The sequence below is a fragment of the Loxodonta africana genome, chromosome 13 (assembly GCF_030014295.1).
Source record: "Loxodonta africana isolate mLoxAfr1 chromosome 13, mLoxAfr1.hap2, whole genome shotgun sequence".
Lineage (NCBI taxonomy): Eukaryota > Metazoa > Chordata > Mammalia > Proboscidea > Elephantidae > Loxodonta > Loxodonta africana.
The window spans coordinates 31,838,490-31,859,131 of record NC_087354.1 but is presented as its reverse complement, the minus strand read 5'-3'; the positions used below and the strand labels follow the sequence as shown (position 1 = coordinate 31,859,131).

Sequence of the window (20,642 nt, the reverse complement as noted above, 5' to 3'; positions counted from 1 at the left end):
GAGAATTTTCCAACATCTGACTCTGTGTAACCTTGGAAAAATTGTTTGCTACTCTTTCTGTAAACACAAAGTCGTCTTCTTTATTTAGGAGGAAAAGATTTAATAGTGTATCATAAACATAAATAAAACTACAGAGGAAAAGTGACACATGGTTTCTTAAAAACAAATAGTTTAATTTCATTTTTATCTGGAAAATAACAAATACAAGTTTAAAATGAAATGACAAGCACTTCGAAGTGTCATCAGGTATCATTTTTAATGGTATTACACTTATTCAAGATGTGAAGCTATGGAATCCTCATAAAGTTCTGGAACCAAAGATTCCCACTGCAGATGAAAACAGTTACAAAATATCAATTCACTAAATATTCCATTTTCTGCAGGGAATATTTTATAGAAACACTGTATAAAATAAGGCAGACTTTTGGAAATTCAATTATAAAAATTTTAGAGAAAAAGTTTTAAGCCTTAACTTCTCTTTGCAAACCAAGAAGAGTATAATTTTTCCTTGGGGTGTCACCTGCAAAGCTCGTCAGATATCACACTGTTTCAGAGCTCTGGTTTCTATACAGTAGAACCCTTTCTCCTTTTGTTCTCAAGAATAAGATCCACCAACAAAACAGCTTTTTCCAATTAGCATTGATCAAGAAAGAGTTTAACATACACAAATATTTCTATAGTGCAGTAAAAATGCATCATTTTATAATATTTTTAATTTGCATTATGAAAATAAGTCTGTACACCAAATATGCATATTTAATGAATATGAATCATGTAAATTTGGTCATGGCATTTAAAGTTGGCTTTGGCTTTGAAGTATTTTTAAATTCATAGAAAATATTGAACTTCTAACAAAATAAATAGAACATTTTAATAACTGATATTAATAATCAACTTCAAAATTTCTTTGTATTTTGTCATTTGCTACTCAATTTTAAGAGAAGTCACTTTCAGTAGTGTTCCAAAGTGAGCGACTGCACCTTCTATGATGTGAAAAAAGTTGCTACAGATCCCATTGCCACTAGCTGTTCTTAAGTGCTGAATGAACATAACTGAGAGAAGTTGTTTGCAATAAGACATTCTCTGTAACCAACAGGAAATCCATCAATGTCCTTTGCATGGGCACTCCTGGTGTTGTGTTTTAACACAGTGCTGATGCCAAACATGCTGTTCATGTGACCTTCTCCAGAGCCCCTGCAGGAGGACCAAGATACAGCGATAGTCTCACTTTATGGCAATGGCATTGGACTGTGGCTGTAGAAGGTATTTCTCCAGGTGCTTTCTCACAGGCTTTGCAGACCTGGGGACGGCTCTGCCTAATACTGAAAGGACCATGGAACTCTGGCTGCCCTCAGGTTTTCCAAAATGATCCGAAGGACAAAGCTTCAGGGCCCTGGGCAGTGTAGCGCTATTGGGGAGGTGGTCGGAGGCTGCGAAGCTTCATTTCATCTAGTCCTCTCCAGTACTTAAAGTTGTTGTCAAGATTCTTCATTAAATCCGGCAGGTCAACAAAGGCTAGAGAAAAAGATGGGAAGATAACATGTTTGCACAGGTTCCGGTTAAAGGTTTAGGTTTTCTAATAAGAGAGCCTTTTAAGAAGAGGGATAGATAGTGGTTATTTGCATAATGCTATATCGACCCCAGGGCCCTGGTGGCACAGTGGTTAAGAGCCTGGCTGCTAACCAAAAAGTCAGCAGTTTGAATCTACCAGCCACTCCCTGGAAACCCTATGGTGCAGTTCTATTCTCTCACTATGAGTCAGAATCCACTCAATGGCAAGGGTTCTTTTTTTATAGACCCTGAACAGAGCCCTGGTGGCACAGTGGTTAAAGCACTCGGCTGCCAACCAAAAGGTCGGTGGTTCAAACCCACAAGCCACTCTGCAGGAGAAAGATGTGGTAGTCTGCTTCCATAAAGACTACAGCCTTGGAAACCCTACACAGCAGTTCTACTCTGTCCTATAGGGTTGCTATGAATTGGAATTGACCTGACAGCAACAATTGTTTTGGTTTTTATACAGACCTGGGCAAGCAGACACACAGTGGCAGCTCGACTTAGGCATCATTTACTGAAGCTGAATCCGGTACTCAATGCTAGCACCTCTATGGTCACCCTTTGAGCTGATAACTTTGGAAAATAAAATAGAAGGTAGCTAATCTGTTTGGATGCAATGGTTAAACTCTTGGCTGCTATCCGAAAGGTTGGTGGTTTGAACCTACCAGTGGCTCCATGAGAGAAAAGACCTGGCGATTTGTTCCCATAAAGAGTATAGCCCTGGACACCTTCTGGGATGGGAGCAGTTCTACTCTGTCCTATAGGGTCGCTATGAGTTGAAATTGACTGGATGTCACACAACAATATGTTTAATTACCATTTAACCAGCATCTGTGGGCCTGGGGAACTGGGAGCTGGGAACAAACGTGTAGTGAGTACCTACCATACAGCAGTGCCCCGAGTGGCAGGACCAGGTCCTGATTGGCTCTCCTGTGTTTCCCTGCAAAACTGCCATGTGCTTTACGTGTACCACATATATTATTACAGATTGAATTATTTCCCCCCAAAAGGTATGATGAAGCCCTAATCACCTGTGAGTGTGGCCTTTTTGGGAAAGGTTTTTCCTTGTTATCAGGTAAAGCATTGAGGTCATCTGGAGTAGGGCAGGTCATAATCCTAATCCCATCCAAGTGATGTCTTATAAAAGGGTACAACAGACACAAAAACAGACAGGCGGGCAAGACCACGCCATGCGAAGATGCAAGAGACAAGGAAGGACCTTCCCCTAGAGCCGAAAGAGAGCAGAGCTCTGCCAGTATCCTGACTTTAGACTTCCAGCCTCCAGAACTGTCAGAAAATAATTTTTTGTTCTTTAAAGCCACCCACTTTGTGACATTTTGTTGGGGCAGCCCTAGGAGACTGAGACGTATGCCATCTCCTTCTACCAGCACCATGCCACTGACAGGCAGGTAGGGATCAAGCCATTTCACACATGAGGAAAATGAGGTCTAAGTCCCAGAGGCGTCAGCTGCAGGGCTTGCAGTCTGCCCCCACTGCCACAGCTCCTTCCACTGTCTCAGTCCTTCTCCCTGACCAGGAGGCCCCATTCTGCTGCCTTGGCGTGCCCTATGACCTGTGCCCTCCTCAAGATGTGTACTATTTCCTCCTGACTGGATCTGAATAGAGTCCCTGGATCTGGACAGGTATCTGCCCTGCAGGCCCTCCCCAAAGTGCAGCTCAGGGCACAACAGGTGCCCAGGCAATGTCCTGGAGTCCTCATCTGCTCGTCATCTGACTGGCTCCTGTGTCCCACCTGAAAGAGAGTGATGTGCCTCCATCAGAGAGACTGTTCTTCTTGTGGGTCTGGTGCAGAGGGAGCCTGGGAGAAGCTGGGGTGGGCAGATGATCCTAGGCCCCATATCTTCCTGTGAGGCAAAGAGCCCTCATAGAAACACTGGGGCTTTGGAGAAAGCATTAAACCAAACCAGTCGCCACCAAGTGGACTTTGACTCATGGCACCCCCATGTGTGTCTGAGTAGAACTGTGCTCCACAGGGTTTTCAATGACTGATTTTTCAGAAGTACATCTTCAGGCTTTTCTTCTGAGGTGCCTCTGGGTGGACTCGAACCTCCAACCTTTCAGTTAGCAGCCGAGTGTATTAACTGTGTGCACCACAGGGACCTCTGGAGTAAATACTAATGGTTCTGAATCCTAGATTCTGTACTAGTAGCTGTGTGACCCCAAGTTCAATTTCCCCATCTATAAAACAGGTATAATGACCCCTACACCTCCAGGGGGGTTACTGAGGAAATACACAAAGAGCACCCAGCTGTCAGGGGCCCTTGGTATTGGTTCATTTCTTCTCCTCACTCTCCCTTGAAGACCTAAGTCCCAAAACATATTCCAGAGTCAAATACACTATTTACCATTCAATATTCAGTTCCCTGTTATTTTGAAAGTTACCCAAGACTCACTAGGGAAATAAATATAGCAAGTCTTTCGGTACCTGAGGGCAGTTCCAACAACTTCCCAGAAGAAAACAACAGCCCCATTCCTATTTCTTGGGAAAATGACAGGGGAACCTGTATTTTAAAGCCTGTCCTTCAATTCTTAGTTGTCACCTAAATAACACAGCCCCTGTTCAGTTTCAGAAATTCCACCCCAGAAAAGGTCCCAGCATCTGTCTGAATGGGGACTCCCTGCTCCATCTGATAGTGTCAGGGACAAGGCACCGTCTTCAATGCTGAGGTTTCTTAGGTGGGAATGAGAAGAACGTAAATTTGGACACATGCTACAAATCTTGTTTTAAAATAAAATATGCTAGGATATTTCTTACCGTCCCAAGAATCAAACATGTCTGTGATGAAGTAGTCAATAAAAGAGATTTGGGATTTGGGGATGCTGCAAGTGTTTCTGTCAAAAACCGGCATCACCACAGGTAAGCCTTTCCGCTTCTCTTCATCAGTCTGCAATGCAGAAAATGTCTTGATTATGTAACCCTAGAGACTGGCGCTAACACCTGGGAGCAGCCACTCCACCAGAGCCTCCCTCCTGGCAGCCCACGGTGGCTTGTGGTAAGAAGCCAATCACACCAATAGCCAGTGAATCCCAGATCTGCTACCAGCTACCGAGTTGTCCTCAGAATGGGGACGACTCCATTCTGCAAGGGGCGTCTGGGCACATCCCAACCTAATCAAAATGTTTTCAACGCTGATAAGCCTCCTTTCTGAAGCTCCACGGGAAAGATTCCAAAGAATATCTGCTGGGGTGCAAGCACACCAGTTAGCTACCTCTCTGGGCTGAGTTGCTCCTGCCACCCTGCAGCCATCCTCCTAGCCAGCAAACGTCTGAAGTGGCAGATACAGAGGATACAGTGATGGGAGACACAGCCCCACCTTCCCGGAGAGAAGGCTAGTGCTGCTTCTCATCGGGGGTCAGGTTACTTTCTTTGAAAAGTTTCTGAATGCCCTTGATATCCCGGAGGCAAATAACACAACAGGCTGAAGAGATTTTGTGTACTTTAGTCAAGCTCTTCTGGAACATATTCAGGATTCCAGAGGGACTAGCAAAAAACAGAAACCATAATTAAGACCTTGGTGGTAAAAGGCTAGTTTATCCAGAAAGGTATTAGAGAGCTTCTAGTTGTTTCTTTGATAAGGTCTGGCTTGCCCAAGAGTCCGTGGAGGAGAGGGTGAGGTGATGCCCAGAGGGCAGCATTGAGGCCATGGGGCTACCAGGAATGAGGGGGGAAACCAGAAGGCTCAAGAGGGTGTGCAAACAGAATCATCGAGATCTCTCTTGGAGCCAGGGAGCCTGTGCTGTGAGCTAAGGTTAGACAGTGGGGTGGGGCAAACAGCCACCAAGGTACAGGATGACAGACAGGGCTCTGCACAGGATCAAGTAAGGAGGGAATGGGCTAGGGTGAACAGCTGAAAACTAAACTGGGGCCTTAGGGAGGACCTAGAACATGTGTGGGGACAGGGCAAGGAGGTGTGGCTGGAGGAACTGCTGCACTAGATACCAGCATTTCTCCCCTGCTGGCAGTAGTGTGACCATCCATCTGGGGGATTCCTCTGGCTCTGGAAGGAAGGTAGGGCTGACCTCAGAGGCACTTGGAGCCATTATCCCTGATTGTTGGAGAGCTAGTGAATTCTGCTGTGCAGGCTGCTCTGTCAGGCCAGGTGTATTAGGCAAGGGGCTACTCCACATGGAAGAAAGACAATGGAGTCAATGACTTCAAGAAACCTAACGTGGGTGCAGAAGTTGGTCCTACAGCGGGTACAGATATACTGGGACCAGAGACCTAGGCCAGGTTTCCTACCTGGAATGGCCTTCTTTGGAGGGCCTGCAGCAGGGACCCCCTAAGTTCTCAGGGGCTAGGGCTGTGGTGACAGACACGTGCATCAAGGCCTAAGTGTAGATGGTGCACAATGGGCTCCGATGGGCTGAACTCTGTTGGCCATTTTGGGCTGTGGATGTGCTGGTCTCAGGATGGAGGACCTGTGAGTAGCTACAATGAATGCGGACAAGAACGTGCGTGTTCAGCATGGCCAAAAGGAAACCTCCTCTGGGGCTGGGTGCCCATCTACCCTGACTCTAACCCCTGGAACTGTTCCCAAGGAGCATTCAGTGACATTGACGAGGTTCATCATGTTGTACACCACCACTATCTGTTTCCAAATTATTCCACCACCATTCACAAACTCAGTGCTCCCCTTAGTCCAGATTCCCCTCTACCCCTCCTTCTCACCCCAATGTTGTTGTGTGCTGTTGAGTCAATTCCGACTCACACAGACCCTATAGGGTTTCTTGGCTATAATCTTTTACAGGAGCAGATCACCACAGATCACCAGGTCTTTTCTCCTGTGGAGCCACTGGTGGGTTTGAACCTCTGATCTTTTGAGTGCTTAACCATTGTGTCACCAGGGCTCCTTTCTCACCCCTAAACAAACAGAAAAAAACGCACTGCCGTTGAGTCAATCCTGACTCATAGCCACCATATAGGACAGAGCAGAACTGCCCCACAGGGTTTCCAAGGCTGTAAATCTTTAGGGATGCAGACTGCCACATCTTTCTCCCACAGAGCAGCTGATGGGTTTAAACTGCCAATCTTTTGGTTAGCAGCCAAGCACTTAACAACTGGGCTCCTTTTCTTATCCCTTGTTGTTGTTGTTAGGTGCCGTGGAGTCGGTTCTGACTCATAGCAACCCTATGCACAACAGAACGAAACACTGCCTGGTCCTGCGCCATCCTTAGAATCGTTGTTATGCTTGAGCTCACTGTTGCAGCCACTGTGTTAATCCACCTCGGTGAGGGTCTTCCTCTTTCCCGCTGACCCTGTATTCTGCCAAGCATGATGTCCTTCTCCAGGGACTGATCCCTCCTGACAACATGCCCAAAGTATGTAAGATGCAGTCATACCATCCTTGCCTCCAAGGAGCATTCTGGCCGCACTTCTTCCAAGACAGATTTGTTCGTTCTTTTGGCAGTCCATTGTATGTATATTCAACATTCTTTGCCAACACCACAATTTAAAAGCGTCAACTCTTCTTCGGTCTTCTTTATTCACTGTCCAGCTTTCACGTGCATATGATGTGATTGAAAATACCATGGCTTGGGTCAGGCACACCTTAGTCTTCCGGGTGACATCTTTGCTCTTCAACACTTTGAAGAGGTCCTTTGCAGCAGATTTGCTCAATGCGATGCGTCTTTTGATTTCTTGACTGCTGCTTTCATGGCTGTTGATTGTGGATCCAAGTAAAATGAAATCCTTGACAACTTCAATCTTTTCTCCGTTTATCATGATGTTGCTCATTGGTCCAGTTGTGAGGATTTTTGTTTTCCTTATGTTGAGGTGTAATCCATACTGAAGGCCGTGGTCTTTGATCTTCAAAAGTCCTCTTTACGTTCAGCAAGCAAGGTTGTGTCATCTGCATAATGCAGGTTATTAATGAGTCTTCCTCCAATCCTGATGCTCTGTTCTTCTTTATATAGTCCAGCTTCTCATATTATTTCTTCAGCATACAGATTAAATAGGTATGGTGAAAGAATACAACCCTGACACACACCTTTCCTGACTTTAAACCGATCAGTATCCCCTTGTTCTGTCCAAACAACTGCCTCTTGATCTATGTAAAGGTTCCTCATGAGCACAACTAAGTGTTCTGGAATTCCCATTCTTCGCAGTGTTATCCATAGTTTGTTATGATCCACACAGTCGAATGCCTCTGCATAGTCACTAAAACACAGGTAAACCTCACCAGATGGAACACAGAGAAATCAAATTGACTACATCTGTGGAAAGAGACAATGGAAAAGCTCAATATCATCAGTCAGAACAAGGCCAGGGGCTGACTGGAACAGGCCATCAATTGCTCATATGCAAGTTCAAGCTGAAACTGAAGAAAATCAGAGCAAGTCCACGAGAGCCAAAATATGACCTTGAGTATTTCCCAACTGAATTTAGAGACCATCTCAAGAATAGATTTGATGCATTGAACACTAGTGACCAAAGACCAGACAAGTTGTGGAATGACATCAAGGACACCATACGTGAAGAAAGCAAGAGGTCACTGAAAAGACAGGAAAGAAAGAAAAGACCAAGATGGATGTCAGAGGAGACTCTGAAACTTGCTCTTGAGCATCAAGCACCTAAAACAAAAGGAAGAATTCATGAAGTAAAAGAACTGAACAGAAGATTTCAAAGGGCCTCTTGAGAAGACAAAGTAAAGTATTATAATAACACGTGCAAAGAACTGGAGATGGAAAACCAAAAGGGAAGAACACACTCGGCGTTTCTGAAGCTGAAAGAACTGAAGAAAAAATATAAGCCTCAAGTTGCAATAGTGAAGGATTCCATGGGGACAATATTGAATGACGCAGGAAGCATCAAAAGAAGATGGAATACACAGAGTCATTATACCAAAAAGAATTAGTCGATATTCAACCATTTCAAGAGGTGGCATATGATCAGGAACCGATGATACTGAAGGAAGAAGTCCAAACTGCTCTGAAGGCACTGGCGAAAAACAAGGCTCCAGGAATTGATGGAATATCAATTGAGATGTTTCAACAAACAGATGCAGTGCTGGAGGTGCCCACTCGTCTATGCCAAGAAATATGGAAGACAGCTTCCTGGCCAACTGAATGCAAGAGATCCATATTTATGCCTATTCCCAAGAAAGGTGATCCAACTGAATGTGGAAATTATAGAACAATATCATTAATACCACACGCAAGCAAAATTTTGCTGAAGACCATTCAAAAACGGCTACAGCAGTATATCGACAGGGAACTGCCAGAAATTCAGGCTGGTTTCAGAAGAGGACGTGGAACCAGGGATATCATTGCTGATGTCAGATGGATCCTGGCTGAAAGCAGAAAATACCAGAAGGATGTTTACCTGTGTTTTATTGACTATGCAAAGGCATTTGTGTGGATCATAACAAACTATGGATAACACTGCGAAGAATGGGAATTCTTATCCCTAGTAACGACTAAAAATCTTTGCCTATTTCAACTGAGTGGGATCATACAATATTTTACTCACCGTTAACGTTTTCATCCATGTTGTAGCATGTATCAGGACTTCATTTCTCTTTATCGTTGAATAATATTCCATCCTGTGTATATACCACATTTTCTTTGTCCGCTCATCTGCTGATGGACGTTTAGATTGTTTCCACCTTTTGGCTATTATGAACAGTGCTCCAATGAACACTGATGCACAAGTTTCTTTTTGCACTCCTGTTTTCAATTCTTTTGCTATATAACTAGGATTGGGATTGCTGGGTCTTCTGCTAGTTCTACGTTTAACTTTTTGAAGTAATGCCAAACTGTTTTCCACATCAGCTATGCCATTTTGCATTCCCATGAGCACCGGATAAGGGTTCCAATTTCTCAACATCCTTCAACATTATTTTCTTTTTATTTGACCATAGCCATCCTAGTAGGGGTGAAGTGGTATCTCATTGTTGTTTTGATCTGCATCTCCCTAATGACTAATAGGAGTCCTGGCTAGTGTAAACAATTAATGCACTAGGCTGCTAACTGAAAGGCTAGTGGTTTGAGTCCACCCAGAGATGCCTCAGAAGAAAGGCTTGGTGATCTACTTTTGAAAAATCAGCCACTGAAAACCCTACGGATCACAGTTCTACTCTGACACACATGGGGTTTCTCTGAGTTGGAGCTGAATACATGGCAACTGGTTACTGGCTAATGACTCATAATACTAAACATATTTTCATGTGCTTGTTGGCCAACTGTATATCCAATCTGGTGAAATGTCTATTCAATTCCTTTGCCTGTTTTTTGATTAGGTTGTCTTTTTGTAGTTAAACTGTAGGATTTCTTTATATATTCTGGATATTAAACCCTTATCAGATAAATGGTTCCCCCAATTTTTCTCCCAATCTGTAGGCTGTCTCTTCATTTTGCTGATAAAGTCCTTTGCTGCACAAAAGTTTTTACTTTTCATGAGATCCCATTTATTTTGTCTTTTACTGCTCAATGCAGTAAAATCCACTGTTAAAAACTAGGTCTCAAATCATAATCCGTTTTCTTCTACGAGTTTTATGGTTTTAGTTCTTACATTTAGGTCCTTGATCCATTTTCAGTTAATTTTCCTATATGGTGTGAGGTATGGGTCCAGCTTCATTCTTCTGTGTGTGGAAATCCAGTTGTCCCAGCACCATTTATTAGAGAGGCTATTCTTTCCCCACTGAATGGACTTAGCACTCTTGTTGAATATCACCTGGCAAGAGATGTATGGGTTTATTTCTGGACTCTTGGTTCTGTTCCATTGGTCTGTATGTCTATCATTATACCACTACACTGTTTTGATTACTGTAGTTTTATAGTATGCTCTGAAATCGGAAAGTGTGAGTCATCCTATTTTGTTCCTTTTCAAAATTGTTTTGGCTACTCAGGGCCCCTTGCCATTCCATATAAATTTGAAGATTGACTTTTCTAATTCTTCAAAGGCGGCTGTTGAATTTTTGACGGAGACTGCAGGGAATCTATAGGTTACATTGCTAATACTGACATGTTGACGATATTAAGTCTTTCAACTCAGGAACATGGAGTATCCTTCCACTTATTTAGGTCTTCTTTCTTTTAGTAATGTTCTATAGTTTTCAGTGTACGTCTTTCATCTTCCAAGTTAAATTTATTCCTAGGTATTTTATTCCTTAAGAAGTCCTGGTGGTGTAGTGGTTAAGCGCTCAGCTAAATGAAAGGTCAGCAGTTCAGACCCACCACCGCTCCGTGGGAGAAAGATGGGGCAGTCTACTTCTGTAAAGATTACAGCCTTGGAAACCCTATGGGTCAGTTCTACTCTGTCTTATAGGGTAGCTATGAGTTGAAATTGACTTGATGGCAATAGATTTGGTTTTGGGATTTATTTTATTCTTTTATATGCTATTGTAAATGAAATTGTTTTCCTAACTTCCTTTCCAGAAATGATTACTGCTGGTGCATAGAAATCTGACTGACTTTTGCACATCGATCTTGTACCCTGCACTTTGCTGAATTCATTTATTAGTTCTGTTAGCTTTCTTGTGAATTCTTTGGTGTTTTCTACACACAGAATCATGTTACCTGCAAAAAGGATAGTTTTACTTCTTCCTTCCTTATTTGGATACTCTTTTTCTTGCCTAACTGCTCTGGGTAGAACTTCCAGTACAATGGTAAATAGCAGTGGCGAGAGCAGGCATTCTTGTCTTGTTCTTGATCTTTTCTCCTTTTGAGTATGATGCTAGCTGTGGGTTTTTCATAAATGCCCTTTGTCATATTGAGGAATTTCACTTCTATACCTAGCTTGTTGAGTGTTTTTATCATGAAACAGTGTTGGATTTTATCAAATGCCTTTTCTGGGTTAAGATGATCATGTACTTCTTTTCCTTTGTTCTATTAATGTGGTGTGTTACACTGATTTTTTTTTTTATCTTTAAAAAGTGGTATCTTCTTTTTTAAAATAATTTTTATTGTGCTTTAAGTGAAAGTTTACAAGTCAGTCTCTCACCCAAAAACCCATATACACCTTCCTACACACTCCCAAATACTCTCCCCCTAATGAGACAGCCCGCTCTCTCCCTCTACTCTCTTTCTGTGTCCTTTTCGCCAGCTTCTAACCCCCTCCGCCCCCTCATCTCCCCTCCAGGCAGGAGATGCCAACATAGTCTCAAGTGTCCACCTGATCCAAGAAGCTCACTCCTCACCAGCATCCCTCTCCAACCCATTGTCCAGTCCCATCCATGTCTGAAGAGTTGGCTTCGGGAATGGTTCCTGTCCTGGGCCAACAGAAGGTCTGGGGGCCATGACCACTGGGGTCCTTACAGTCTCAGTCAGACCATTAAGTCTGGTCTTAGGAGAATTTGGGGTCTGCATCCCACTGTTCTCCTGCTCCCTCAGAGGTTCTCTGTTGTGTTCCTTGTCAGGGCAGTCATTGGTTGTAGCCAGGTACCATCTAGTTCTTCTGGTCTCAGGATGATGTCGTCTCTGGTTCATGTGGCCCTTTCTGTCTCTCGGGCTCATAATCCCCTTGTGTCCTTGGTGTTCTTCATTCTCCTTTGATCCAGGTGGGTTGAGACCAACTGATGCATCTTAGATGGCTGATTGCTAGCGTTTAAGACCCCAGACGCCACTCTTCAAAGTGGGATGTAGAATGTTTTCTTAATAGATTTTATTATGCCAATTGACTTAGATGTCCCCTGAAACCATGGTCCCCAGACCCCTGCCTCTGCTATGCTGGCCTTCGAAGCATTCAGTTTATTCAGGAAACTTCTTTGCTTTTGGTTTAGTCCAATTGTGCTGACCTCGCCTGTATTGTGTACTGTCTTTCCCTTCACCTAAAGTAGTTCTTATCTACTATCTAATTAGTGAGTACCGCTTTCCCACCCTCCCTCCCTCCCCCCTCTCGTAACCACAAAAGAATGTTTTCTTCTCAGTTTAAACTATTTCTCAAGTTTTTATAATAGTGGTCTTATACAATATTTGTCCTTTTGCAACTAATTTCAGTCAGCATAATGCCTTCCAGGTTCCTCCATGTTATGAAAGGTTTCACAGATTCCTCACTGTTCTTTATCGATGCGTAGTATTCCACTGTGTGAATATACCATAATTTATTTATCCATTCACCCGTTGATGGGCACCTTGGTTGCTTCCATCTTTTTGCTGTTGTAAACAGTGCTGCAATAAACATGGGTGTGCATATATCTGTTCGTGTAAAGGCTCTTATTTCTCTAGGATATATTCCAAGGGGTGGGACTGCTGGATCATACGGTAGTTCTATTTCTAGCTTTTTAAGGAAGCGCCAAATGGATTTCCAAAGTGGTTGTACCATTTGACATTCCCACCAGCAGCATAAAAGTGTTCCAATCTCTCCACAGCCTCTCCAACATTTATTATTTTGTGTTTTTTGGATTAATGCCATCCTTGTTGGAGTGAGATGAAATCTCATTGTAGTTTTGATCTGCATTTCTCTAATGGCTAATGATCGTGAACATTTCTTCATATATCTGTTAGCTACCTGAATGTCTTCTTTAGTGAAGTGTCAATTCATATCTTTTGCCCATTTTTTAATTGGGTTGTCTTTTTGCAGTTGAGTTTTTACAGTATTATGTAGATTTTAGAGATCAGGCATTGATCAGAAATGTCATAGCTAAAAACTTTTTCCCAGTCTGTAGGTAGTCTTTTTACTCTTTTGCTGAAGTCTTTGGATGAGCATAGGTGTTTGATTTTTAGGAGCTCCCAGTTACCTAGTTTCTCTTCTACATTCTTTATAATGTTTTCTATACTGTTTATGCCATGTATTAGGGCTCCTAACATTGTCCCTATTTTTTGTTCCATGACCTTTATCGTTTTAGATTTTATATTTAGGTCTTTGATCCATTTTGAGTTAGTTTTTGTGCATGGAGTGAGGTATGGGTCTTGTTTCATTTTTTTGCAGATGGATATCCAGTTATGCCAGCACCATTTGTTAAAAAGACTGTCTTTTCCCCATTCACTGATTTTTTTAATGTTGAACCATTCCTGGGATAAATCCTACTTGGTCATGGTGTATAATCCTATGTTTTTGGATTTGGTTTGCTAGTATCATGTTGAGGACTTCTGCATCTGTATTTCTCATCATTAAGGTTGTGTGTCAGCTTGGCTGGCCCTGAGTCTCAGTGGTTTGGCAGTTACCATGATGTAGTTTGGGAAGTCGTATAATGATGTAATCACTTCCACAATGAGATCTGATATATTGTGAGCAGCTCCAAGAAGGGCTCTGCTTTGAGTGGCCAATCAGTTGAAAGGGCGTTTTCTGGGGGGTGTGGCCTGCATTCAGTATAGGTGGGCTTCTGGCAAGGCTTGTGGGCTTTTGCCCACTCTGGATCCTGCAGCTGGCCCCTGTTTGTCTGACTCTGGTTCTTGGGACTGGAGCTAGCAGCTTGCCTGCCAATCTTGGGATCCATTGGTCTCTATAGCCTGTGAACAAGAACGCTCCTGTCTCACTTGCTGATCTTGAGTTTGCCGGCCCCTGCAGCCTGGGAGAAGCCTCCAGCCTGACCCAGGGATTTGGGACTTTCCAGCCTCTACAACCATTTGAGCCATTTCCTGGCTATAAATTGCTCTCTATCTATATTCATACACTTCACTGGTTTTGCTTCTCTAGAGAACCCAGCCTAAGACAATATTTATAAGGGATTTTGGTCTGCAGTTTTATTGTGATATCTTTGTCTGGCTTTGGTATCTGGGTGATGCTAGCCTCATACAATGAGTTAGGAAGTGCTCCCCCTTCTATTTTTTTGAAGAGTTCAAGCACGATTAGAGTCACTTCTTCTATAATGTTTGGTAGAATTCCCAGCGAAGCCATCTGGCTCAGGTTGTTGTGGGGTTTTTGATTACTGATTTGATTTCTTCCACGGCTTCAAACCAGTTCGTTCTGGGTCGAACCCCTGCTGAGAATTTGCATTTCTACCCCAAATATACTGAATTAGAATCTACATTTTAAGAAGATCCCCAAGTGATTCGTATATGTAATAAAATTTGAGAACCACTGCTCTTCTAGCGGTTCTCAGAATTGGTCCCTAACGAACAATATTAGCATTGCCTGGGAGCTTGTTAGAAATGCAAATTCTCAGCAGGAGTTCCAACCAGAACAAACCAGTCTGAAGTCCTGATTTCATTTGTTGTGGGACTGCTGAGATCTATTTCTTCTTGAGTCAATGAAGGAAGTCTATGTGTGTGTCTCTAAGAATTTATCCATTTCCTCTACGTTATCTAATTTGTTAGCATACAACTGTTCATAGTATTCTCTTATAATTGTATGTGTTACATTGATAAACAAAGTTTGTAAAGTCCATAAACAAAGTTGTCATTGTCATGCCTGTTACTGAACTGTTCTGAAACAACTCATTTGTTTCCCATAACCACCATCATGAAATAAGCGAGCAGCCATTAGTACTTCCCCATCGTATACATAAGAAGTTAACAGAATGGGCACTAGAACCACAGAAGCACTGCACTGAGGATAAATTACATATGCTTCCCATTCATCTACCATGTCCCTTCCATCTTCCCACCCAGACTTCAGCTTTCTAGTTTCTTCCCTCTGCCTTACCTTGTAATCATGGCACATGTCTAAAATGTTTGAGCACTGCTTTGGCTTAATCCCTTGTTGGTGGGGTTTGACAAGTGGCTTTCAAATCTTTTTCAAATTATTATTTTTTTAAGGGACAGCCCTTACTTTAAAAAATCTCCCCCCTCCCATTTTCCATAATATTATGAAAATGTCAAACATACAGAAAAAGAACTGTATGGTGAATACCTGTATACCAACACATATATTCAACAATTAACATTATTTATCCACCCATCCATCCCCTTTATGCATCAATCCATCTTTTTTTTTTTTCATGAATTTCAAAGTAAGCTGCAGACATCAGTGCACTTTACCCCTAAACAAATCAGCGTGCACATCGTTAACTAGATTTCAATATCTGTTACTGTTCTTTTAGGTAAAATTTACACTTTACTAATGTATCATTCCTGAGTTTTGAGAAATGCGTCTCCATTTATTTATGTGTTCTTTAATATTTCAGCACTCATTTGTGGTTTTCAGAGTAAAGGTACATTTTGTACATATTTTACTCAAGCCGGCATAGAACATTATTATCACCTCAGAAAGTTCCCTTGTGCTCTTTTGCCAATCAATAACAACCCCCTTACCTTGCCTGAGGCAGCTGATACTCTCATTTTTTTTCACCATGGAAGTTTTGGCTGTTCGAAAATGTATTCTCTCTTTTGTGTAATACGGCTTATTTAACTCATCATAATGTTACTGTGTGAATCAGTAGTTAATTCCTTTTTATTGCTGAGTGGTATTCCATTGTGTAAGTATACCACAAGTTGTTTATCCATTCTTCTATTAATGGATACCTGGGCTCTTTCCAGCTTTTGGATATTATGAATAAAACGGCTATGAATATTCTGTATAAGTTATCTTTGTACATGCTTTCACTGATCCCAGATACTCAGAATTGCTGAGATATAGGATAGATATATGCTTAATTTTATAAGAATTTGCCAAACTGCTTCCCAAAGTGGTTGTACCATTTTACATACCTTTTTTATCACTAATATATAAGAGTTCCAGTTGCTCCACGTCATCTTTAACATTCAGCGTTGTCAGTCTTTTTAATCTTGCCATTTTTGGTGGGAGTGTAGTAGTATTTCATTGTGGTTTTAATTTGCATTTTCCTGATGACTAATGATGTTCAGTACTTTTTCATGTACTTATTGGTTATTCAGATATCTTTTTTTGTGAAGTATCTGTTCAAATATCTGGCCATTTTTAATTGGATGGCTTGTCTTTTTGAGTTTCAGCTCTTTATATATCCTGAATATGGTACTCTGTCAGATATGTTTTGTAAATATTTTCTTACAGTGTGGCTTGCCTTTTCAGTTTCTTAACTGTTTTGATGAGCATAAGTTTTAGATTTTGATTAAGTCGAATTTGTCAGATTTTCTTTTCTTTTTTTGCTATTTTCTATACCTTAGAAATCTTTGTCCATGCCAAGTCACTGAAGATATTCTCCTGTGATTTTCTCTAACAGCTTTCTGTTTTTAGTTTTTATATTTAGGTATATGATCCATCTTGAATTAATATTTCTGTATGGTATGAGGTAGAAGTTGCGGTTCATTTTTTACATATGGATATTCAATTATCTATTTCTGAAATTTCTATTTGGGTCCATTTATTGATTTACTGATCTTTATGCCAATAATCCACTGTCTTGATAATTTTATCAAGTCTTGAAACCAAATACTTTAAGTCTTTCAACTTTGTACTTCTTTTTCAAGGTTGTTTTGCTTTGCAAGATCCTTCACATTTCCATATAAATTTTAGAATCAATTGTCAATTTCTAAAAAAACAACAAACAAATAACCTCCAAAACAAAACATCTGCAGGGGTTTTACCTGGGATTGCATTGACTCTATAGATCAATTTGAGGAGAACTGAATCTTAGCAACAGTGAACCTTCCAATTCATGAACTTGGTATACCTCTCCATTTATTTAAGTGTTCTTTAATTTCTCAGCAATGTTTTGTGTTTTTCAGAGTAAAGGCACATCTGGCACATTTTTTATTAAGTTTATTCCTAAGTAGTTTGAAACTTTTTTTTTCTAAGTAAATTTTGTTTTTATTGCTGTTGTAAATGGAGCTGTGTTTTCAGTTTCATTTCCAACTATTTGCTGCTAGTATATAAAATACAACTGCTTTTTGTAAATTGAGCTTGAGTCCTATGACCTTGCAAAATCAAAACTGCTTATTAGTTCTCGAGTTCCTGGATGGTGCAAACGGTTAAGTGCTCAGCTACTAACTGAATGCCTGGCAGTTTAAATCCACCCAGAGACCTCAGAAGAAAGGCCTGACAATCTATTTTTAAAAGATCACAGCCATTGAGAACCCTAGGGAGCACAGTTCTATGATGAAACACATGGGGTTGCCATGAGTTGGAATAACTTGACAGTAACTCTTTTTTTCTTAGTTCTAGTAATGGTTTTTGTACATTCCTTAGAATTTTCTACATAAAAAAAGTCATGTCATCCACAAATAGAAACAAATTTATGACTAACTTTCTGTTCTTTATACCTTTTTTTCCCTTACCTTACTGGCTAGGACTGCCAGTACAATGTTGAATGGAATGGTAAGAATGAGCACTCGTTTCCAATCATAGTGGAATACAGTCAATATTTCACCATTCAGTATAATGTTAGCTGAAGTTCTTCATAGATGCCCTTTTTTGAGTATGTTGCCTTCAATTCATTGTTTGCTAAGATTTTTTTTACAATGAATGGATGTTGAATTTTGTCAAATGATTTTTCTATATCTACTGAAATAATCATATGGCTCTTTTCCCTTATTAAATCAGTATGGTAAATTATAATAATTGATTTTTTATATATTAAACCTACCTTGTATTCCTGGGAAAAACCATACTTGTTTATGATATATTAATCTCTATATAGTGTTCGATTCTATATTTTTGCATCTATGTTCATGAGGAATAACGGACTGTAATTTTTGTGGGTATTGTCTTTGTCTGGTATTAGAGTAAGAAACGCCTTGTAAAATGAGTTGTGAAGTATTCCTATTGCCTCCATTTTCTGATACAGTTTGCAAGACTGGCGTTATTTTTTTCCTTAAATGTTTAATAGAATTCACTGTATTTCTCAAAGAATTTGCCCATTTCACTTATCAAGTTTGTTGGTATAAAGTTGTTCATAAGGAGCACCGCTGGCACAGCGGTTAAAGTGCTTGGCTGCTAACCGAAAGGTTGGCAGTTCTAACCCACCAGCCGCTCCGTGGGAGAAAGATACAGTAGTCTGCTTCTGTAAAGATTTGAGGCAGTTCTACTCTGTCCTAAATAAAAAAAAAAAATTTTTTTTTTTTCTACAGGGTCCTATATGGGTTGGAATTGACTCAACAGCAATGGGTTTGGTTTAGAAAGTTGTTCATAATTTTTTATTATTCTTTTAATGTTTGTAATATCCATTGTGACAACCCCCCTTTCATTCCTGATTCCCAATTTGTGTTTTTCTCTTGATCAGCCTAGCTAGGTAAGTGTTTATCAATTTTGTTACTCTTGTCAAAGGACCCATTTTTGGCTTTATTTTCTCTACTGTTAGTTTTCTATTTCCTTGATATATATATAGAGAGAGATAGATATATAGCTCTTATTGTTATTATTTCCTTATTTCTACTTATTTTGGGTTTACTTTGTCCTTTTCTAGTTTCTTAGGAGTGAAATCTAAGTCACTGATTTTAGGACTTTTTTTAAAAAAAGAATTTAAGATTATAAGTCTCCCTCTAAAGAATGCTTTAGCTACATCCCACAATTTTGATATATTTTCATTATCTTTTAACCTTAAATATTTTCTAATTTCTCTTGTGATATGACCCACAAATTATTTGGATGTATATTGTTCAAGTTCCAAATATGTGGTGTTTTTCTAGATATCTTATCAATATTGATTTCTAATTTAATTCCACTGTGGCCGCAGAACATATTCTGTATAATTTCGATCATTATAAACTTAAGAAAATTTTTTTGTGGCTCAACATATGTTTAAGCGCATGTGATACATTCGCCAAGGTAAAGAACGTATATTCTGTAAACACAGGGTATATATAGTGTTCTATAAATATTAATTAGGTAAGGTGGTTGATAGTGTTGTTCAGATTATCTGTCTTAAGTGACATTTTAATCTGGTTGTTCTATCAATTGCTGAGAGGGGGTGTTAAAATCTCCAGCTGTGATTACGGAATTGCCGTTTTCTTCCTGTGACTCTGTCAATTTTGCGTCATCTATATTCAAGTTCTGTTATTAGGTACACACACATTTATGGTTATTATTTCTTCCTATAGAATTGACTCTTTATCATTATGAAGTGTCCCACTTTGTCTCTGGTAATAGTCATTGTCTTAATGTCTTTTTTTTTTAAATTATATATAGTTGCAAAAATTATACATATATACACACACATCTGCCAATTCTACATTTTTCAGGTGTATAATTTAGCAATATCAATTACATTAATCATGCTGTGTAACCATCACTGACAACCTATCCATCACCATAAACAAAAACCCACTGCTTCCCAAACAATGGTTCCCTCCTTTCCTGCCCTTCCTCCCCTGGTAACCACAACTAAACGTTGGTTTCTATACATTTGCCTGTTTTTGTTATTTCATATAAGTGAGATCATAGAATGTTTGTCCTTTTTAGGCTGACTTATTTCACTCAGCATGTTTTCAAGGTTCATCCATGTTGAAGGACGTACTAGGACTTCATTTCTCTTTATGGTTGAGTAGTATTGCACTGTGTGTATGTACATTTTGTTCATCCATTCATCCACTGATGGAAATTTTGGTTGTTTCCATCTTTTGGCTATTCTTAACAGTGTTGCAATGAACACTGGCGCACGTGTGTTTGTGTTGCTGCTTTCGGGTCGCTTGGGTATATACCTAGGAGTGGAAATGCAGAGTCATATAATGGTTCTGTTTAACTTTCTGAGGAATTGCCAAACTGCTTTCCACAACAGTTGTGCCATTTTGCATTTCCACCAGCAATGGCTAAATGTTCCAATTCCTCCACATCCTTGCCAACATTTGTTATTTTTTGTATTTCATTGTGGTTTTGATTTGCATTTCTCTAATGGATAAAATGATGCTGAGGATATTTTCATGTGCTTGTTGGCCATCTGAATATCCTCCTTAGTGAAGTGTTATATGACATTAATATGGCCATTCCAGCCTTCTTACATCATACAAATTATAAGCATCTTTTTCTATCCATTTATTTTGAATCTACCTATCTGTTCTTGATATTTAAAATATGTCTTCTGCCCCAAACTCTGTCCTGTAGTTCTTCAAGTCAGTAAGACTACTGGTTTCTATCCCAGTTTTTCAGAGTCTGTGTGGTGCTGACAAGGGCCTGCTCTCAGGAAAAAAGCCATAAAAACTAGAAACTTACCTAGTGTTCTTCTCTTTTTCCAAGTGATGACACCCTCCCACTTTCTGCATAGCTTTTTCTCCACTGCTTTCAAGTAGTTGTACGGTGAGAACTGTCAGAGCCGGAACCTGACGGGACTGTCTCGTTT

At 40.4% G+C, this 20,642-nt stretch overlaps 1 protein-coding gene across 5 annotated transcripts in view; it reads right to left on the bottom strand.

Moving 5' to 3' along the window:
• Positions 1-237: 237 nt before the first annotated feature.
• PDE8A (phosphodiesterase 8A) overlaps positions 238-20,642 on the bottom strand; it is a 134,242-nt gene continuing 113,837 nt past the window's right edge. The window contains exons 21-23 of one of the 5 annotated variants that reach the window (XR_010317383.1): positions 4,331-4,460; positions 2,586-3,307; positions 1,404-1,515 (exon numbers count right to left, since the gene is read on the bottom strand). Coding sequence is in view for 4 of the 5 variants with exons in the window: in XM_064267175.1 (XP_064123245.1) it covers positions 1,409-1,515; positions 4,331-4,460 (237 nt within the window). In the remaining variant the exon portion in view is untranslated. The other 4 variants (XM_064267175.1, XM_064267177.1, XM_064267178.1 and 1 more) reach the window with 4 other exon arrangements.